This window comes from Neopelma chrysocephalum, unplaced genomic scaffold (genome assembly GCF_003984885.1).
Source record: "Neopelma chrysocephalum unplaced genomic scaffold, ASM398488v2 Primary Assembly neopelma1_108, whole genome shotgun sequence".
Classification (NCBI taxonomy): domain Eukaryota; kingdom Metazoa; phylum Chordata; class Aves; order Passeriformes; family Pipridae; genus Neopelma; species Neopelma chrysocephalum.
In genome coordinates, this window is record NW_020897773.1 from 1,324,874 (window position 1) to 1,345,071 (window position 20,198).

General features: G+C 44.8%; 1 protein-coding gene across 2 annotated transcripts in view; it reads left to right on the top strand.

Annotated features, from left to right (window-relative positions):
• Nucleotides 1-20,198, top strand: part of CAPN13 (calpain 13) — a 52,334-nt gene that overhangs the window by 26,495 nt on the left and 5,641 nt on the right. Inside the window, exons 8-19 of one of the 2 annotated variants that reach the window (XM_027696648.1) lie at nt 708-793; nt 2,175-2,249; nt 3,675-3,841; nt 5,339-5,484; nt 8,512-8,672; nt 10,259-10,295; nt 11,862-11,924; nt 12,964-13,021; nt 13,581-13,648; nt 15,228-15,296; nt 16,388-16,466; nt 19,264-19,380. In XM_027696648.1, the coding sequence (XP_027552449.1) occupies nt 708-793; nt 2,175-2,249; nt 3,675-3,841; nt 5,339-5,484; nt 8,512-8,672; nt 10,259-10,295; nt 11,862-11,924; nt 12,964-13,021; nt 13,581-13,648; nt 15,228-15,296; nt 16,388-16,466; nt 19,264-19,380 (1,126 nt within the window). Of the gene's footprint in view, nt 1-707; nt 794-2,174; nt 2,250-3,674; nt 3,842-5,335; nt 5,485-8,511; nt 8,673-10,258; nt 10,296-11,861; nt 11,925-12,963; nt 13,022-13,580; nt 13,649-15,227; nt 15,297-16,387; nt 16,467-19,263; nt 19,381-20,198 lie in introns of both variants that reach the window. The other variant, XM_027696649.1, reaches the window with a different exon arrangement.

The window sequence follows — 20,198 nt, forward strand, 5'->3', positions numbered from 1 at the left end:
AACACTCTTTGCCCCACATTATAAAAGTGCCAAGGCATCCAGGGGGCTGTCCTGTGGGGAAATGATTAGAGGCTGGGCCTTTGCCTGGGAAGAGTCTGCCATGGCATTTGTTTCCAACACTGCCTGTGTGCATAAGGAGAGGCAGAAACAAAAGGTTTGTTTTTCTTTTCCACTTCCACCGTTTTGGCTTTATTGGCAAAAGTGAGTTGCTTCTGACTTAAATCAGTGGCAGCAAGAGGAGAAAAGCACCAGAAACCTCAGCTGTTGGAAACCACAGTACTGTAGATATAGAGCCACAGATTCTGTTTATCATCTCTCAGTGCTGACTGTTGGCTTTCACTCCAGGCAGTCTGGTGACCTCGTTCCTCAAAGTCCCTGCCTCTGCTGACTCACAGGATCAGATGTGCGGAATTAGGCACTGGAATTTCCCAAGGCTGTTGAATTCATGTGGTGTGGCAGGAATGCTGCTGATTCTCTCTGTGTCAGCTATTCATTATCCTCAGGAAAGCAAAATGGGCACGGTTTTCTCTCACACATCATTCCTTTGCAATGTAGCAAAAGGCCCTGCTTTTTAGCTTCGGTCAAATGAGATCAGAGGTTTAACTAGGTCTCTAAGGTATAGAGGAAGATCCATTTTATTACCCATCTCTTCACTGAATATCATGATTGTGAAAAGCTGTGCCTGAATTTTTTTTTCCTCCTTACAGATCCGCTACAAGAACAGCTGGAAACATATCATCAGGATTTGGAATCCGTGGGGCCATGGGGAGTGGAAGGGGCCCTGGAGTGATGAGTATGGTCTTAAACCTTTAATGTCATAGAGAATCAAACTTTTATAGGCTTATTGTAAAGAACCTCTGCCTTGTACCCATTTTAACAAAACAGATATTTCCAAATCAATAAATTATAAGTGTTATTTCCATCTGCAAAGCAACAGCCCACAGAAATCCAATCCAGGGGAAACTAATGCAGCTTCACTAGGCTCAGGTATCCCCTCCTGTCTGGGTGTAGACTTTACCCAGTGCATGATTCCAGATAAGCCTTGGATGAAAGAGTTGTTAATTCCTGGGGTTAGCTTTGAGCATGTCCCTAGATGCTGACTGGCTGCTTCTATTGAATTCCCCTGCAGCAATCATGCATCCAACTTCCTCCTTTTTCTTCCCCTGCCCTGAGTCTAAATCTGGGAAGAGGGTGATTAGACAAATCCATGGAGTATGGCAGTATTGAACACAGAGGGATAAAAAGGGTCCTTGGTTATTGCAAAGGCAAAGATCCGGAGAATGACTTGAACTGACCTTTTGGATCCCAGATGCAGCTTTGGGGATGCAAAGACCACTTTGCTGCTGTGTGTATAATCTACCATCTCTTTTGTAAAGAAAGGAATTATATAGAGGAAGACTGCAACAGTGTTTTGTAAATAAATAGATGTTAGTTTTCCTGTTGGAATAGCATCAGTGTTTTCATGACTAGAGAGATGTTCTTGCATCACTCTTAGGTTATCCCACCTCTCCTTTTTGCTAGGATCATTCACAACTTCTCTGCTGAGAAAAGTCAGGCTAGCATGATGCATCTGGATGGGGTGGTGGGTTGTGCAGACATGTTTAAGGCTGGGATAATATCTATCTGCTCAGGCAACATCCTCCCATTTTTTGGAAGAGTGAATACAATCCTAGCTGTAATTGACATGTCAGTAGCGCATTCACAGGTAAGCAGCATAAATCAATAAATTATTGATTCACGCTCTGTTTAGTTATCTTAAACTCTGCAGAAAGTACAATTATCACTTAATTATAAACATGCAGCTTGGAAACAACACATTTGACTGGCTAATGTGTTCTCAACATGTGAATGAAATATCTGCGCTTCAGAGTGCTATGCCTTGGTACCTCACTAACCTCTCCATCATGGGGCTTAGAGGGCAGAAGCAGGATTCCCCATCCCAGGGTGGGCAACTCAGACAGGCACAGCAAAGGTGCAGAGCTCTGTTTGCTGGCCTTGGCTATGAAGGTATCAAGCACAGTCCTGTTCCCAGTGTGCAGTTTGTTCATCCTCTCTGATCCCTCATGACTTGACAGGCTGGTTAGAGACATAGGCTGGCCAGAGAGATGAAAAATTGTGCAGAGAGATGAAAAATTGTGCCTCACATCTTCTTGTTGCTTTGTTCCTTTTTGCAGGTCTCCTCAGTGGGACTATGTTGAGCCTAAATACAGAGAAGCCCTCCTCAGAGATAAGGATGATGGAGAATTCTGGTATTTTCCTATTGATCCTTTGTCTACCAGGTTTTCTGTTTGTTTTCACTATGAAAAAAAGAGTCATTTTGACAGTACTCTGCTCTTAGTGATGGCTCAAGACACCCTGTGTTAGCTGGGTGCAAACAGCAAATTGGAGGTTTTCCTGAACCCAGGGTTTCAGAAGAAACAAGACCTGAAAAAATGGAGCTGGCAAATCTTAAGTAACAAGCTGGTGAAAAAAATGAAAAGTGACAGAAGTAAAAACCCACCCCCCTGAGACCTGTCACACTGCCATTTCCCATAAAGTACCTGGCTTGAACCTTGGACTGACAGATGCTTGAAGGGGACAGGTGGCTAAGCAGGGTCATAGAGCTTGTGTGCTTGGCTGCTCTGCAGGTGTTTGTGGTTTTTCACTGCCTCTGATTACTCTCAGACACAGTTTAGCCACGTATGAGCCATCCTTTAGAAAAACTATTATTATTCAGAAAGTGCACACTTGCCCTGTGAGGCTCTGAGGAAATCAGGGCAACAGCAAGTTGGTCTGAAGTAGACATTTGAGGCTTAAGCAAAGGATGAATGTGGGACAGGACATTTCCCTCCACACACTGTGGAGGGAAAAAGCAAGGGGCAGAGATGTGCTGGAGATATCAGGGCTCCACCTAGAGACTCCTGAACTTGCCCTGTGATTTACCTGAGGCATTAGGGGCAGCTAGGGCAGCCCAAAGGCACTGAGAGCTGACCTCTTCTGCAAGGTATCAGCCAGTGCAGCTACAGTCACCTGCAATGTTCTCAGTAATCCCCCTTTAGAGACATGGATGGTGAATGAGAATACCTAAACTAGTGTCATCACAGAATGGATCAGGTTGGAAGGGACCACAGTGGGGTTCAACCTCCCTGCCCCATCAGGGAAATCCCAGAGCACACGGCACAGAATTGTGTCCAGACAGTTCTTGAACATCTTCAGTGAGGGAGACGCTACACCCTCTCTGGTCAATCTGTTCCAGTGCTCGGTCACTTGCATAGTAAAGAAGTTCTCCCTCATATTCAGGTGGAACTTTCTGTGCATCAGTTTCTGCCTGTTGCCTCTTGTCCTACTGCTTGGCACCACTGAGCATAGCCAGGCTCCATCCTCTTGGCACCTTTGCTTCAGATACTTGTAGGCATTGATAAGGTCCCCTCTTAGTTCTCTCTTCTCAAGGCTGAACAGGCCCAGCTCCCTCAGCCTGTCCTCATAAAGGAGTTGCTCCAGTCCCTTAATCATCTTTGTTGCCCTCCAGTGGACCTGCTCCAGGAGCTCCATGTCTCTCTTGTACTGAGGAGCCCAGAACTGGACACAGAACTCCAGATGTGCCTCACCAGGGCTGAGTAGAGGGGCAGGATCACCTCCCTTGACCTGCTGGCAATGCTTTTCCATCCTAAACTGCTTTTCCTCCTTCTCTGCAGGATGTCCTGTGAACACTTCCAAGAGCAGTTTTCATGGGTATATATATGTAACAACACCCCAACATTTCTGGACTTCGGAGATCACCACCTTACAACATGGTCTCTGGAAAGGCACATCAACCTGTGGAGTCCACACCCTGCCACAAGAAGGAACTACTATTCCTCAGGTAGTGAACACTCACTGCAGTCACCCAGTCCTCTCCACTGATGGCTATGGTGAAACATTCACTCTGAGCACCAAACTGCAGAAATATTGATTGCCAGTTGTTAATGCCTGCCATTTCCCATTACAGCACTTACCAGCTAAACAGGCAGAAATAAAGCAACAGCACTGGCTGCTGAGTTAAAACGGGAGACTTGTGATTTAGGAACCCCGGACTCTTTAAATCAAAATGAGCTTATATATCTTCTTGCAGCCAGTTGCAGTAGGTGTTACTGGGGACCTCATCAAAAAGTCTGGTTTGGCAAATATATAGTTGATTTTACAGAGCAAGAAAAACTCTGAAATTAAATGGATACAAAATGAAAAAATTATACTACAAAGCTCTATTTTTTAAGGTAAAAAGGTCTTTGAGCAGATAATATCCATTGGTTTTACTGCCTGTGCAAGGACTCGTCTGGCATTGCAAGCTCCAATCATAAGAAGTAATTTTTTTTTTTTACATTTTTGTCTTAATTTATCTCACTTATTTTACAGCTGCATCACTATTTGGGCTCTGTCTTTTTAATATAAGATGGTAGCATGTGATCAGTGAAGGGGCTTCTTTTTTTCTGCAATGCTGATCCCTGACTTAGCAGCAAATGGGTTTTGGCTTACAGGCTTCAGGCTCTTCCTCATAGCCAGATCACCATGTCTCAAGGTGGGATAACAAAGCAATGCCTGTGCTGCTGCACACCATGGGCATGGGGACTGAATGAAGAGATGGAGGGCCTGAACTGAGAGTGTGGGCAGAGGCAGTTTCCTTGGAGCTGTGTTTTCCACCAGCACTCTAGTAAAGTTCCTATCCAAGTACAGTCATGCTAATTTGCAGCTTTCAAGGCCACCCAAAGCAGGTATCTTAGAAGTTCAGACTGGCTTAAAGTCTAGGCTGCTTTAAGCAGATGCTGCCATCTCAGTCCTTTTTCCCCAGTTTTGGCATTTCACTGCTTTTTTATGAGATATGCTTCCTGTTAACCAAAACCTTGGCCAAAAAGAAGCCTTTTCCCTCTGTTGCTCAACATTCTGTCTGTCTACCACAGTCACTAACATAAAGGAAGGAGAGGATAGCCTTGCACCATTTTTTTCTTTTCTATGTGTTTATGATCTCCAAGCCACATTCCTTTTTAACTCAACCACTGGGTCAAGGCATCTGATTAAGTCACTGCTTTTCTGCCACAGGACAGTGTGCCATGTAGGTGAAGCAGATGTTAGGAGTGTTGAGAAATCCGCATGACTTTCATGACTTTCCCAGAGATTTCTAGAATGATTAATGTGCAATTAGTTTAACTCCAGCTGCCTCAGCTTCTAGAGCTAATGTGTAGACTACAGTGCTCTGTTGTACTGAAAGGATCTGGGAGCAGTAACTACCTATTGCTCTGTTTCCATATCAGTAAGATCTTACACAATAGGCTACTATTGGGACATCTCTGTGCCTACTATTAATCTATTAACACTTTCTCAGCAGGTGCAGTTTCAACAAACCCTCAATATTTTTTCAAAGTGCCAGATTATGACCCCAAAACCTATAATGTAGTAATTTCACTCATGCAAAAGCACGCTGAGCATATGCAGGATGCAAAAAACCTGAAGATTGGCTTTTTCATCACCATGGTAAGCACCGTCAGATATCATGTAGGCGCTGTTGTTCTCTGTGTGGTTTATTATACCTGTATGTGGAAGTGAAAGACTGAATTGCATTTTGGTCTGTAAAAAGAGCGCAGTCGGTATGTCGTGTGAATTTCTGAATGCCTTCTATTGTAGAACTTCACAGGAAAAGTAGAGTTTGGCAGGCTTCATTTCCTTTATTCATGTCTTAAGGAACAAAGGTTGAGCTTTTAGTTTTGTAGCATCCCAAAATAGCCCTGGGAAACTCAGGGAGTCCCCAGGCTACAAGATGTGCCAGGGCAGTACCCTCTGTACCCACCAACAGTACTGGTGACATGCCTTGCTGGCCTGGCACAGTGTGTGCCAGCCAGCACTAACCACAGCCCTCGAGCAGTATTCCAGGTGTAGTAGAGAAGCAAATGGTCTTTGTTCCCCCAAGTACATTTCTCTTACTCATCTCCCTCTTTTCTATCACTGAAATGACATGTAAAAAAAAATCATTTACAAAATACATGGAATCCTTTACCTGAGTCCAGTGCAGAGATAACCCACTCAGATATCTGGGGCCTCCTCTACAATTTCTGGTCTTCCTGGTTTTCTTTCTTGGTCACTGTCCAAGGAGGTACCTTTTCAAGGGCAGTTGTTGTCAGAGCATTACCAGGCTTACTGAAAGCACAATTGCTAGTGCAGATGAATGCTAGCCTTTTCCAGAGTGTTTTTGTTCTCTGAGGAGGGTGGGAGGGGATTGGTCTTAACCCAGAGAATAAAAGGAAGCAGAGATTGCTGTGACCCCAGCTTCACATTCTCCTCATCACTGGAGAGGTTTGCCCTAGTCCCAGACTTTGAATAACTGATGCTGTAAGTCTAACTGCTCCTCATAAAGAAAAAGCATGACTTTGTAGCTCATAAAAAATGGGGTCTGAGAAATAAAAGATGTCATAAAAAGAGCACCCCTCCAGCAAGTGGAACTCACTATCCCTCTGTGAGGAGATCCTCTGCCCTGTGCAGATATCAAGCCTGCAGGACTCCGTGGGGATAGCTGTGCCACTCAGCAAGATCTATTGCTCCCGGTAAGTGAGGAATTCACTCCTTACAGCTTCCCCAGCATTCACCAGGCACGTATGCTCTTGCATGATGCATGTCCATGTTGATTAGTTACCCATCTTAACAGAAATGATTTTCACTGGAAGGTGATGCCATAGGTCTTGGGTCCCTCAAAAAGAGGTTGTTTAATCAGGAAGCAGACTAAGGGACAGATATTCCCTATTCTTGCTTTATATTTAAATTTATTCCCTTCCAGTTGATGTTCAGGTATGTTTTCTGTCTCTTGGTATGTTCCCATGGATGGATGAAACTCAATGTCTGGATGACATGACCTCTCTGGGTTGTCAGCCCACAGCTCACCTCAGGCTCAGTTTGGGCTTCTGAGCCTGAGCTGAAGGGCAAGGCCAGAACAGACTGTTACTAGAGGCACCACCGTTACTGTGGAGCACCTGGTCAGTGAGGGAAAGGGAATAGTTATGCTGCTATCACACCATAGCTTTTAGTAATATAATGGTATTGGTACAAATTTATGCAGAGATTATACAGAAAATATTCCCTCATGGACTCAGGCTAAATATTTTGACATGAGAGCTGGTCTACATCTCCTCACAGCCAGCCCAGTGTCCTGCCCTGGTAGCAGCAAAAGCCAAGTCCAGGAGCTAAAACCAGGTGGGTGTAAGTGCCACTCCCTTGCTTTATTTCCTCAGTGACTGAGGGCAATCAGAGGTGGCATCTTTGAGTAAAAGTTTACAAGGGGTTTTCTTTGCACAAAGAGAGTGCAATTGGCAAGATTCATGTGGCTTCATTCTTCCTCCCTGACCTGCTTTCACTGCCATTATTCATCAGCAGCATTATTCATTGTTTGGTACCTTTTGAGATGCATTAAATGGTTGCTGTGAAGTAAAAAGAGTATTATCCCTTGGCAGGATGAGAGGGGAATGCAGTGCAGGCAAGGATGCAAACCAGCATGGACATATCTGATAGCTCTAGGAAGCCTTTGATTAAATATAGACGTGGAACACTAATACATGTCTGTGAGGGAAGTTTAATGTTGTGTGATGGAGCTGAGAAATGTATAGAGGCTGATTCTTATCTCACAGCAGTTTTGATTCCATTGAGATATTAATCTGCTTCTGCTTTTTACCAGAAGGAATGTGGAATGAGACTCAAAAGTGAAAAAAAAAAAGGATTACACCATTTATTTCTTTGCAGCACTGCCCATTTCTATCTGCTCAAGATCTGACCCATAATACTTGGCAGTCTGTGTACCTCCCAGCCGTCTGTAACAGTAGTCATCCTTTTTTTTTTTTTCCTTTCAAAATAGCAGTTTTATGTTATTGTCTCCTAAAGGCATGGCTCATAAATAACTCTGCCACGCTGTATAACCATTCTAAATGGAATTTATACACGCTGATATATTTTGGGGAATATGTTTAGGAAGGGTTTTTTATTATGCTATCTTTACATGTCATCATAGTAATAGCTGTTGCATTATATTTGTTTCATCTCAGCAAAAATGCAGGAATAACAGATGAAAGATCAGAATGCTCAGAATGCTCAGTTTTCTTGTGACACTTACTGGTTTGGATTGTAATTCTTGAAACATTGTCATCTGGGTGACATGTTTAGAGGGCTCTCTGACCCCTCTGAGTCACAAAAGATCTCGGGAAGTTTTAGTAAGAGTATTCATCCTTGATTCCTTCACAAACTCCAGTCTGCTTAATGTTAATTGAAGTTCTCTTCAATTCCACCTACATTTCTTTTGCCTTCTGTTTCTTTCAGTTCCTTCATGCTTGTGCAATTTTGATGTGTCCTTGAAAACAGTCCATCCAGGTGATGGGCTTTTCAGGCCATTGGGGAGGTTAAGGCATGTTAGATGCAGTGAGTATTTAGAGAGCTGTGGGAATGCAAGGCTGCTGTGAGTGTGCTTGCTGATTTACTTTGGTTCCAGATATGGAGGGAAGATAGCCAGCTATATTTTTCTTTCAGGAGAACTCCAAAGTTCTGAAACAAGTTTTTTCTCCGATTCGAGATGTGACCAACTACTTTATCTTGAGCCCAGGAACCTATGCTGTTTATCCTGCCACAACAGAGGATCAAGAATTTGAATTTCTCTTGCGAATTTTCGTAAAGAATCGAGACTACAAAGAGTAAGATAATCTACACTCCTTAAAGGCCCCAGACTTGAAGGGTGCCAGGAATTAACTATTTAATGTCAAGATAATTAATGTGGCAATTTGCTTTTAATGTATCCTTGAAGCGTGTTGGGAAGGCACAGATAAGTGTTAAGCACACAGTGTTGAGGGGGATCTCACGTACAGTCAGATGCACAAGGATGGCCACTGAAGAGCAGGGCAGTAGCTCATCTGCAGCCACAGGGGTCTCAGCTTTGGTACACAAGGGAGCAATGATTGTGAGATATGTCCTCCACCCCTGATTGTGGAGAAAATTCTCTTTACTGAAAGGAGGACTGGGATCTTGTTTTTCTTAATTCTTGGCAGCTGCTGTGTAGTTTCTTATGTTCTGCCGGCTGGATGCCAGATGGATCATGTCCCATTCTGCTCAGAGTGGGACCTAGAGAAGCAAAGAGCAGTGAAAGGCCTTGATTCTTTCATTCAGCCACCTCATAGACAGGCTGGCGGGGGTCCCTGTAGGTATGAGACAGGCCTTGAAGAGAAATTTGTCGGAAAAATGCTATCTTAGTTCATGCAAAGGCAGCTATTACCACATACACATATTCACATTATCACATGAATATCTGGGTGTGATTTACTTTACATAAGCAAACCCCAGTATTCAGCCTTTACCAAATGACCTCCAAGCATCAGATGTGCAGTGGCTTCCCTTCAGCAAGTTTTATAGTGGAAATGATTTCAGCTCTTGCCTCATTGGCCCATATCTTAATAATGAGATTGCTTTCTAGGCTTTGGCCCCTGACAAAAATAGCCCAGAACCAACTAAGGCAACTCCTTAGTTATGGAAAACAAACATAAGAAGTCTGTGCTGTGGGCTGGCCTGCCTTCAGCATGATGAGTCATGCGTGAGATGGCTCAGCCCTGAAAGAAGCACTTTTCAGGAGAGTCTCTGGCTCTCACAGAACTTTCTGAGCTAGGCCAAGCATGGAGATGCCCTTCCCATGGGTATCTGCAGCACTCACCTATATAATAGCACAGATGTCATAAAAATAGAATCTGGCTTGTCTAATTTCTCTACCAAAGCAGAATTCATGTATTGAATGTTGCTACTAAGTGTGTCTCAGAAGGAAGGGTGACCCTGGCTCAATTTCAGGCAGTCTGCAGACATTTAGAAGGTGTTGCCTTTTAATAGCCTAGATGCTATTTTTATTCCTGACTGTTAAGCTTGGCAAAGAGAAAGCAGGTGAAAAATTTACGTGGCTCAAGGCAGAGCAGCCCTGTCTTCTGTGTGGTGAATTTAGTCCTGGCATGCTTGGAGTAAAACAAGTTACCCTTTGTCTGCTGCTCATGCCAACAGAGCTGTCTTGGGGAAGGCAGTGGCCCCAAAGCAGCTGGAGACTCAGATCTGCTTGTAACTGTTTGCACAGAGTTGCAACAGGCAACTGGTGACTGAACTGGGACAGGCTGGGCAGTGTGGGTGCTGAGCATCTTGTGGGGCCATGGGCTGGGCAAGGCCTACTGTTGGTGCCTGCCACATCTGCAAATCAGTGCTCTGAAAAGGCCTGTTTTCTCCCAGTTTGACTCTTGTAATTCTTTTCTAGGAACTCAAACTCCCTGACCAGCTCAGTGTTGCCGATGGTAAGAGACTGTGAAGATGTAGACACTGGTGGTGGTTCCCAGAGAGCTGACTGTTCAGTAGTCACCTCTACTGCCTCCTCTTCATCTGCTCTTTTCTACCTTTACCAGCCATTACCTGTCCCAGAGTTCGACTCTGGCATCCTGCAACCTTGCTGGGAGAGCAGGGTACCTCTCTAGAGAGATGGAAGTGACAACAATGCCCTTCCTCTTCATATCTTATTCAGACCCTGATTTTTAAGGAAACAAATCTTATACTGTCCCTTTGTTCATCTGTCCTTTTCACCTCACCATCTTTAACACTTTGACCAACTAAATATAGCAGGGGAGAGAGTAGTTGAAAGATACTAAATTCTCACAATGTTTGTAAAATGTGTATCTACAGAGTAGAGAGGGGGAAACTTTGACTAATTCCTGAGAGTGGCATTATACATGCCTTCCTCATGGGAATGGCTTAATTTAGGTACCCTATAAAGCACAGGAATCCATAGGGGTGAGGCCCAAAGCAGATTTCTTCTGATTTTCTTCAGGATATCTTCACAGATGTAGGGCAAGTTACTCTTCAAAACTGGCTGCATCTCTAGTTCAACCCACATTTCAGCCTGTTTAGCCCAGCTACGATCTGTTGCTTGTTTTCCTTGCTCTGAACTGTGCACACGTTGCCAGAGCTGGTCCAGTCCATGCTACTGCAAAACCCTGCTGCAAACCAGTGCAAACGCAGTGCAGGTCTTTGAAGCCACAGGTGTGAAGCTGCTTCAGGAGAACAGAAAACAGTCTTTTGCTTGTGATTCATTTTCCAGCATGAAATTAAACCCCATTAGAGGGATAGTGGAAATGGTGGCTTGTTATCTCTTTCCACTGACAAGCTGTCAGTTTACTTGGCTGTTGTCCTTAGCCGATGTTCAGACTTTGATGAATTATGGTACCCACACTTTCTGCTCTTGTTCAGGTTTTTGGGCTTCACTGTTGTGAATTATCTCGCACAGACCTGAAGGCATTAGGCCTTGGGCTTAGATTTTTTTGGAAAACTTTATATAATGTCAAGGATAGTTCCCCTTAGTGCTTGGTGGATCTTCTCAATGGAAGGTTAAAAAAAATCACTTAACCATTGAATTGCAATTGCTCAGGTACAGTCAAGCCTGCCTTGGGACTGAGAAGGTACAAGAGAAAGGAAAAGTCAACTCCTGTTCTGTTTTCTTTGTTCACGTGAATCTTCACATGCCCTGAGCCAGTGATACCAACTAGGGGCCATCAATAAGGATCAGGATTTGTATCTCTTTATTCATGTACTGACTTGTTAAATTCCACCCTGGATGTGATCTGTCATCTTCCTTAGGCCTCGAGCTGCTCCTTCCTAGTTGTACTAAATGCTAACACCCAAACTATGCATCTTCCTTCACTGCAGTAGCTGTTCCTCACTCCTAGCCCACTTCACTTTCGGGGTGTTAAAACTCAGCCTGTACTGTACATTCCCTGTCCCTGTTAAGTGCTGTTTGGATCGGCAGACTTTTTTGCCTCCAGTTGTTTTGTAACTGAATTATTTATGTCTGTACTTTGTCTTTGATGCAGGATGTACCGACACAGAACCAGGACAGCTCATATAAGGCTCTTTTCCTAAGATTTGCTAAGCAGGTATCCTATCTAAAACTTCTTGCTGAATAAATAAATAAATAAATAAAGACATGTGGACTTGCAAAAAGAAAAACTGAACTATGATGTTGACACAAATCCATCTAATTTTTTTTTTTTAAATGTAGCTTGATCCTCAAGTGGATACCCTGAAAACAGTATTGACTGACCTGCCAAAACCCACAGAAAAATGGGACATTCAGCTGGGATAGATTGGCTAGTGCCATATATCAGTCGAATATCGGAGATTTGTAGTTGCACTGGTGATGGGCTTGTATCTGTACTTTTTTTTTTTGGCTCTGGTTTGTTTATTTGCTGAAAGCAATTAGAAAGTCTTGGGTATTCCCCCCCTCTCATCAGCATCATTTTCCATTTGCCTTCTCAGCACTTGGAAACCAGACATCAGTCAGCGTTTGAGTAATTGATTCCTGCTCTTTCAGAGCCAAGCTCTGTGTTCACAGGAGAAGCTTTTAATGGTTTAATAAACTGTTATAAAGAACTCCTTGACTTACTCAAGAGGAAAAAAATCACTGTTAAAAGTCTCTGCACAATGGACCTCTTGCTGTTAATAGTTATATCAGTGCATGAAGGTGAAAATGAACATGACCTGCCACGCTGGGTGCCCCAGGGGTGTCTCAGGAGGGAGGCAGCCAGGTTTACTGATGGGCAGCTCTGAGGGAAGCAGGCAGAAGTGCCTGTGCTCCCAGTCCACTCACACAGCTGCCTGCTGTGCCTGCCCATCGACAAGTCCCTAGCTAGGGGCTGGTGAAGTCAGTAGGTGGTCCCATCACTGCTGAAAATACCCCATGGTGAAGGCAGTGCCTGTAACTGCCCTGCAGACTCCTGTAGGGGAGGACAAAGATTTGCCCAGCACTGTGGAGGGCTTTATTATGCTCCTGAGGGGGTGCTGATGCTCCTCTGATATATAAGCAGAGGTTCTTCTTGGTTGCCACAGAGCATGAGAAAAGGAGCTTTGGGCAAAACTGACACAGGAGACAGCTTTATGCTCACAGACCTCTCTTTGCATTTTATTCTGCATTAGGGCTCAGCTGTTGATGCCTCGCAGCTGCAACAACTGCTTAATGAAGTGATCCTGCAAGGTAAAGCTTTTACAACCCTGCTGATGTCTTTGGTGCTTCCTTATCCTGAGACTAGTGTAAATTAGATGGAGGATTTAGTAGTGTCCTGATGGTCCTCAAAAAATCCTCATTGTGGCTTATTGCGCTGTTGGATCAAACGTGAGATGGGCACAGCTTGAGGGCTTGAAGCAGCTCAGCCATGCACAAGGCTCAAAGTGCTTTTAGGACTTGCTAGCGCAGCATAAGTGGCCTTTCTTATCACAGACATTTCCCTTTCCCTTATTTCAAGAGGGAAGTGTTTTTCCATCAGGGCAGGTAGGTGGGCAGAGACTGTAAACCTGAGCAGAGCAACTATCCTTGGGGAAGGGGGCAGTAGAGATGTCTGAGATGTGTCAGAGTTCCTCAGTAGACCTCAGCTTGGCACAGAGCCCTTGCTACTGTTTGAGAATCTGAGCCAGATGTGGGGTTTTTCAGCTATGTGAGCCTTCAGACTGGTGTCCCCCTTCCCACTGAATGGTGTCCTGATGCCAGTCACACCCCTTGTTCTCTCTAATTCCTTCTGTTTTGTCAATCCTTGCAGATGAAATGACCAGCCTGGGAGGAAGATTCAGCTTCGATTCGTGCAGAGGCATTTTAGCTCTGATGGATGTATCCTTTCAGCAGGAGCAATAAACTTCCCCAGTGCTGCCTATCCTTGCCTGGAGTTATGGGTGAGCTGAGCATCCCCGTGTGAGAACCTGCAAGTGTGCAATTAGCCACAATCCTCAATAAATAACTGTCCCAGAGTCTATGCAGGACTTTGCTGTGCATACCCTGGCTCTGGTGTGTCTGGTGAAGGGTGAGGGTCTTCTAAAGCCAACTCTTGGCTCTCATTTTCCCTTCTGCAGGGCCTGGGGCTTGGCTGAGCTTCGCCCTCAGGCAGCCTGAGACAAGAGGCAGCACACAGCTTAGGCGTAGCTTAGCTCTCCCATCCCAGCTGCCCCACGCTGGCCTGTGGTGGCACTTGAGCAGGCTGCCAGCACTGCCAGCAAAGCTGGTGTCAGGGGCAGAAGCACTGTCACCACTGAATCACAGGCACTTGCCTGGCAGGCCATTGAACCTTTCCAGTGTATCTTTCCTATTTAGATGTATCACACAGTCTTTTTGCTGTTAACAAGACAACACAAGAAATACATTTCTGGCTGCTGTAGAACAAGAGGGCTCCGTGATGAAAACATACATTCTTCCCTGTGTGTTTTCTCCCCCTTGCTTGCTCACTGTCTCTTTTCCTCCATGCCTTGAAATAACTTTGAAACATTTTCAGACCTTTACAACTGCCACAAAATGAATAAAAATGACCACAAGTCCCTCTCTCTTTCATGCCTTCTCCATCTAGCCAGCAAAAGAGACTTTTCCCCCTTTCCAAAGCCCGTCCTGGGATAAGTGGGCTCTGTGAATGCATGGCACATGCAAGGACCTGACAAAGCCTCTGCCCTGCTTTAATTCAGGATGGATTTTTCATAGTCTGGGCTGCATACAACCATGTACAGCATGACTTATCCTGGTCTGCAAAGTCAGGATCAGCTTTTTTCTCTCAGGTTTCATGGCAGTGGCACTTGTCTCCTTATATTTCACTGGTGATCAGTTTTGCTTTCAGGGAGTTTTCACCATTCCAGCTGCATTAGGTGAGGTGCTGCATGTCTGCCGAGGACTCCTGGAGGGAGTATGGAGGGGCGCAGTTCCACTGACACAGTCCTTCGTGCATCCCTGCAGGATGTCTGCTGACATTCCTGGGCTCCTATGGCTCAAAGGCTGTTTCTGCCTTCTGACAGAAGGCATCAGGATTGTCTCCTCACGCTCTTACTCCGTCAGCGCCTGTTCCTCCAGGAGGATCCAACCAGAGCTGATAATGTGAAGCCTCATGCACAGAGGCAAGACCACAGGGCCATGTTCATTCACAGGGGCATCCGTGCTCGTGACTAAATGTCACTGCAGGTTGCTTTGTGGTAAAAGGTACCATATAAATAGAAACCTTTTGTTGTTTGTGAGCACAGATATTAGCAGCTGTACAACGAGTCAAAGACGGTGAATTTAACTTTAAGCATAATTGAGAGCAGAAAAGCTTTTGGCTTTCTCAACAGACCGAGGAGGCTGCATCTTATGTCTTTATGTGAAGGCAGCGTCCTCGGGAACAAAGACAGTCAGGTTTAGCTCTCATTAACTGCTCGATTCTTAACTAAATGCACAGCTCAACTCGAACGGACGACTCACACTGCAGGAGTTCGGGAGCCTCTGGCGAAGTCTCGCTAAGTACATGGTACGCGGGGGCTGCTCTCTCTTCTCCGCGGATACTGTACCCTAGGGCTTTTCATCAGCAGGGAGCAGATGCTCTGTGATATCAAAGCACTGCGGGGGGGAGCGTTACAAAGGTTGCTTGCTTAGTGGGTCAGAGTTCCATCCTCTCACGCAAAGGTTGAGAGCTCAGGAAGCAGTGGTGTGTGTAAAGTGCTCCAAATGAGCAGTCGAGGCTTTTCTAGCACAGAGAATATTGAGGGAAATCTGGGTAAAGGTAGGAAGCCCAATTAGGCTCGGAATTTGATGGAAACCTCCGTGTCTGTGCCACCACTGGTAATCTTTTTAAAAAAAAGCTTTCTAAGCTGAAATGAGTTCTTGAACAGAGTCATCTGAAAAATGTCACTTCCTCAGTGCTGCAGTTCATAGTAAAAATGTGTAGGATCCAATGAAAGCCTGCCTGGGAAAAATGTCTCTGCTCCAGGACAAGCATTAGGTCTGGAAGCAGAGAAAACAGTAGCACAGTATTCAGGGTCCCACCTAAATTCCCAATTGGGGCATGCATGGCAGCTTCTCTGTGTCGGGTCCTTCTCTTTCAGTCTTGGTGCAGGACGAGAAGGTTTCCTGAAGCCTGGGTTGGGCTCTAATTTGTTTCATCCCTCTTGAGATAATCTGAGCCACCTTGGACATGGGGTGCCAGTTCCCCATCTAGCAAGAGCGCTCTTCCCACTGACAGCATGTCAAGTGTGCCTTGTCATGTGTTAGAAAAGATGACCCCACACCATTCCGGGACTCAGGGACTCCTGGCTTATTTCACATGTTATAGACAATGCCTTTTTGTCAGTGAAGTTGAGTATCCCCATTGCTTACACACATAAGACAGGGATAGCGAGAAAAAAGGCTTCCACCCGCACAAAACTGTGGGGTTTCTTACAAAGTAACATTCTGTCAGAGACTTCTGGAAATGGGTCTCCCTTGTCATGGCCACCCCATCTCATCTGTTAAACTTCCTTGCAGCCTATTTATGAAGGAAGAAAAGCATACATAATTAGGTGTGGTAGTAAATTTGGGTAATGGTGATAAGGGCTTGAAATCTGCCTTTACACTGTTTTTTAGGATATCTTCAGGAAGGAAGACAGAAACCATTCTGGATTTCTTGATGCTGCTGAACTGAAGGGTGCGATACAAACAGCAGGTACATCCATAGGTGTTGAACAGCTCCCTTTCTTGTCCCTGTGCCAGTGAAGGAAAGGATGAAAAAGAAAGAGGAAAGAAAAAAGAGATTCAGGGAGAAAGTGGTTTGGATTTCACAGAGGTTAGATCACAGCTCTGCCCAGAGCTCTGCGTTAGGGAGCCAGCAGAGATGCAGAGAAGTGCAGCGTTGGCCAGACTAGGTTATCTATAGTCTCTCTAGGTCATGGGTGAAATATCCAGTAGAGGAAAGGAGCAAGGAACAGTGGATGCTTGCACTTGCCCCAATTCCTGCAGTTTCTCTCCATGGCAGTGACTAAGTCTAGAAGGAAAACCACAGTGACAGGCATTTATTTAGTTTGCACTGACCTCTGTTGGCTACTGAGTGCTGAAACTTGCAGCGAGTGCACGGGATGCTGTTACATGAGTGAAGCAGTTTAGCTGGGTCGTCCCTCTGGAGACTTTGTGTATGAAATGCATCTCTGACACAGCAATCCTCTTATTAGAGAAGTTCCCATTTGGCTACTTTGAGCTTGGAGGGATGTTGTCCCCAGGAGGAAGCTGGTGCAGGATTGCTATCCGTGGAAGACATCAGCTCGGGGAATGTTATATGTAAATTATTTGTGGCTGAGAGGTGGGCAGAGTATTAGCACGTGCCTGAGGAGTGCAGCACTGACTTCCCAAATGTCAAAGGAGAAGCTGCCAGGTCCATTCTGTAAGAAAGATGCTGAAGTATAAAACTGGGAGGAAAACTGTACATTGAGAAGTCCTATCAGCCAAAACAGTGCAGCTATTTGAAGGGATAAAAAGACACTATTAAATGGCAAATTCAATACATGTTTGGCAGTTTTGAGTGGGGAAGAAGAAGAAAATTATAAGCTCGTTATTGCTGCCTTCTGAGCCAGACAGCTACATTTGAATCTGGCTTGGCAGTAGGATGATCCCAGTCCTGGCTTTTAAGCAGGAAGGAGCAGCTGACCCCAGAAGGTGTTTGGGAGCTTGGTGCTACCTCTGGGAATGGTATTAATGTGTCTAAATACAGTCCTTTGCCAGCTGTTCCCTGAAGTGTTTGGTGCTTTTCCCAGCAAAACACTGAAGTGTGTGCTTAATTTTCACTGTTTTGCTAATGTTTCCAAGCATGATGAGGACGGGGCAGAGTAAAGCAGGCCAGCTGCAATAACAGCCTTGCTGCCCTGAAATGCAGGGGCACTGGCCTGGTGTATTTACACACTCCTCACTGACAACAGTAAATGCATCAAAATAACTTTTAAAAATAGGGAAACCAAATCTGTATTTTAAAGCTTGGCTGAAAGCAGAGTGGGGAGTAGCCTTTTAAATAAGCAACTGCACATATCTGGAAAGTCTTGGGAACAGAAAGGACTTGTTGATGAGGTTAATTGAGAGATGTTGCCAGGTGTGCAGATTTCAGAGCAATTATATCCCAGACTGACCAGGACAAATTGTTGGTGTTTTACTAGTGTAAGATGTGATTATAGCATCTCATAAGCAGCACTACAATGTTTGCTGGAATCTGCTCTCCAGAGAGAGCTTGATTGAATTCCCACTGTCTTCAAAAGGTTAAAAATAGATAGAATTCATTGCTCACTGCCTCGGTGGTTCTTGGCAATTGTTAAACATCAGAATAAAAAAAGACATTTCATTAAATAGATTTATTTTTAATTACTAACTTTTTCTCCTGAGAAAAGAATCTAAAATCAGGTTTACCTTAATTTGAAATGTATCTTAAGCCCAAATGTATTTAGATTCTTTCAATATTCAGCTTTGTTTATCTGCTTCCTGCTGGAGACCTCCACCGAGGCTCATGCAACTAGAATTTGCCAATGGTGGTACTAAACCACCTCCATCAGCTCTCTCTCTCCCTACACAGGTGTAGAGAAGCTATTTCTTTTATTTCTGCTTGTTCAACTAATTTAGCTCCATGATGAGTTCATTTAAAACTGAAAAGTTTAGAGCTGGTTGAAAAGCCAGGAAAGTTACTTCTCATCCAGCTGAGCCACTAAAACTGGGAGTGAGCAAATGAGACTTTTCTGAAGTCTCAGAGAAGGCATTAAACCGAAGCTATCAGTCCAGCTCTCTGCAGAAAATTTCCCTTTTGTTTCGCAAATCAGCTTTTAGTGCAAAATATATTTAAATCATTCCTCTTATATAGCCAGCATATTTAGGGTAGTTTTATTTAACTAATAAAAGAATCATTCTAAAAGGCAATTTTTGTTCATTCAATTGAATACCAATTTCCATCCAAACAGACTGTGACACAAATACTGAATAATCAGCTAATAAAAAAGAAATGCACTCTTTGCCATTTTCTAATAGAAGAGAAAATGTAAAAATTAAGAATCCCAGGCATGCTGTACTGCATAATAGCATGAGCATGCGGCATCTCCCTGTTTAGCAGAAAGTGCCAGTGCTATTGTAAATGCTTCACTCAGACTTTAACAGTTATGAGCCAAAGAAAACCACCCTTTCTTACAGAAAATAAAAGCTAAAAAGGCAAAGCAAGATAATACTAGATTAGTTAGCTCAGTGTTTCCTGCTTGCTGACTTAAGCCATGATCCGAGTAAGTGAGTAGGACGACTTTGATTTTCCATTACCCTACTGTGACTCTTAGGCACAAAACTGTGGAAAGACAGGCTGCTGTCCAGGGGTGCAGAGAGCTGGCATGACAGGGTGGGGGGCTGAGGCAGAGCCCCGGCTTCTTTGCAGGCTGCACAAGGCCATCAGAGCCCATCCATCATCTTGCAGTGTCTTTCCAGTGCTGTCATTCCTCTTCCCTCCACAGGCCTGGCCACTAACGACCAGCTCCTGCGTCTGCTGCTCTTGCGGTACGGCGATGCTGCGGGGAGAGTTGGCTTCTCTGACTTCGTGTGCTGCATGCTGCGCCTCGAAACCATGACCTGTGAGTCTCAGTGCTGGCGCCTGGGCATGGGCAGGGGACGTGGCAGCAGGGGAGTTTGCAAAGCCAGATGGAGGGTAGCAGCAGGAGGCAAGGGACATGACACTAGACGTGATAATACATGTCTAACAGCATAGTTTGGAAGAAACAGACTTGCCCAAAGTCCAGGCATGGTCCAGGAATCCTTTGGGGCAGCCTGTTTGTCAAAAGCCAGATCTGTCTCCTGCCCACAGGAGCAACTGGTGGGTAGAGGGCAGTTTAGCGTTGAGAGAAAGCAGCAGCTGGGAATCCAGTGATATGCCCTCACTGACAGAGGCCAGAAGGAAGGTGGGCCCCCAGTTTCCCATCAGAGCTCATCGAGTGCCTGTGGGCTGCAGTGACACCGAGATGCCCAGTGCTTTTCCTTGCTGAGGAGCAATGACAATGTATATCCAGAGCTTCTTCAGCTATCAATCCTTTTCTGCTGCAAGAATTTAGCCTGGCCCCTGCAGGCTTGTCCTTAAAGCCCCTATGCACTAAGACTCGTTTTCCAAAAACAAGATGTGTCCTGTGCTGGTGCTCTTCCACAGAAGCTTGAGCATCATGGTCCACAGCAGAGCTTCCTCCAGGGTGGTGTGAAGCATTTCTGGTACCACTGAGGGGACATTGCCTTCAGTGATGCTCAGTGAACAGGAGTGAAGTGTCCCATCTCAAGGGGAAGGCAGCTTTCTCTTTTTGTTAAAACACAGAGAAGTCTGAATCACAGCTAGGGAGGGGCTTTTTTTTTTTAAACTAGAGAGATATATTTTTCCCACCAAATTCAGTGAAGTTCTCTCAGTTTT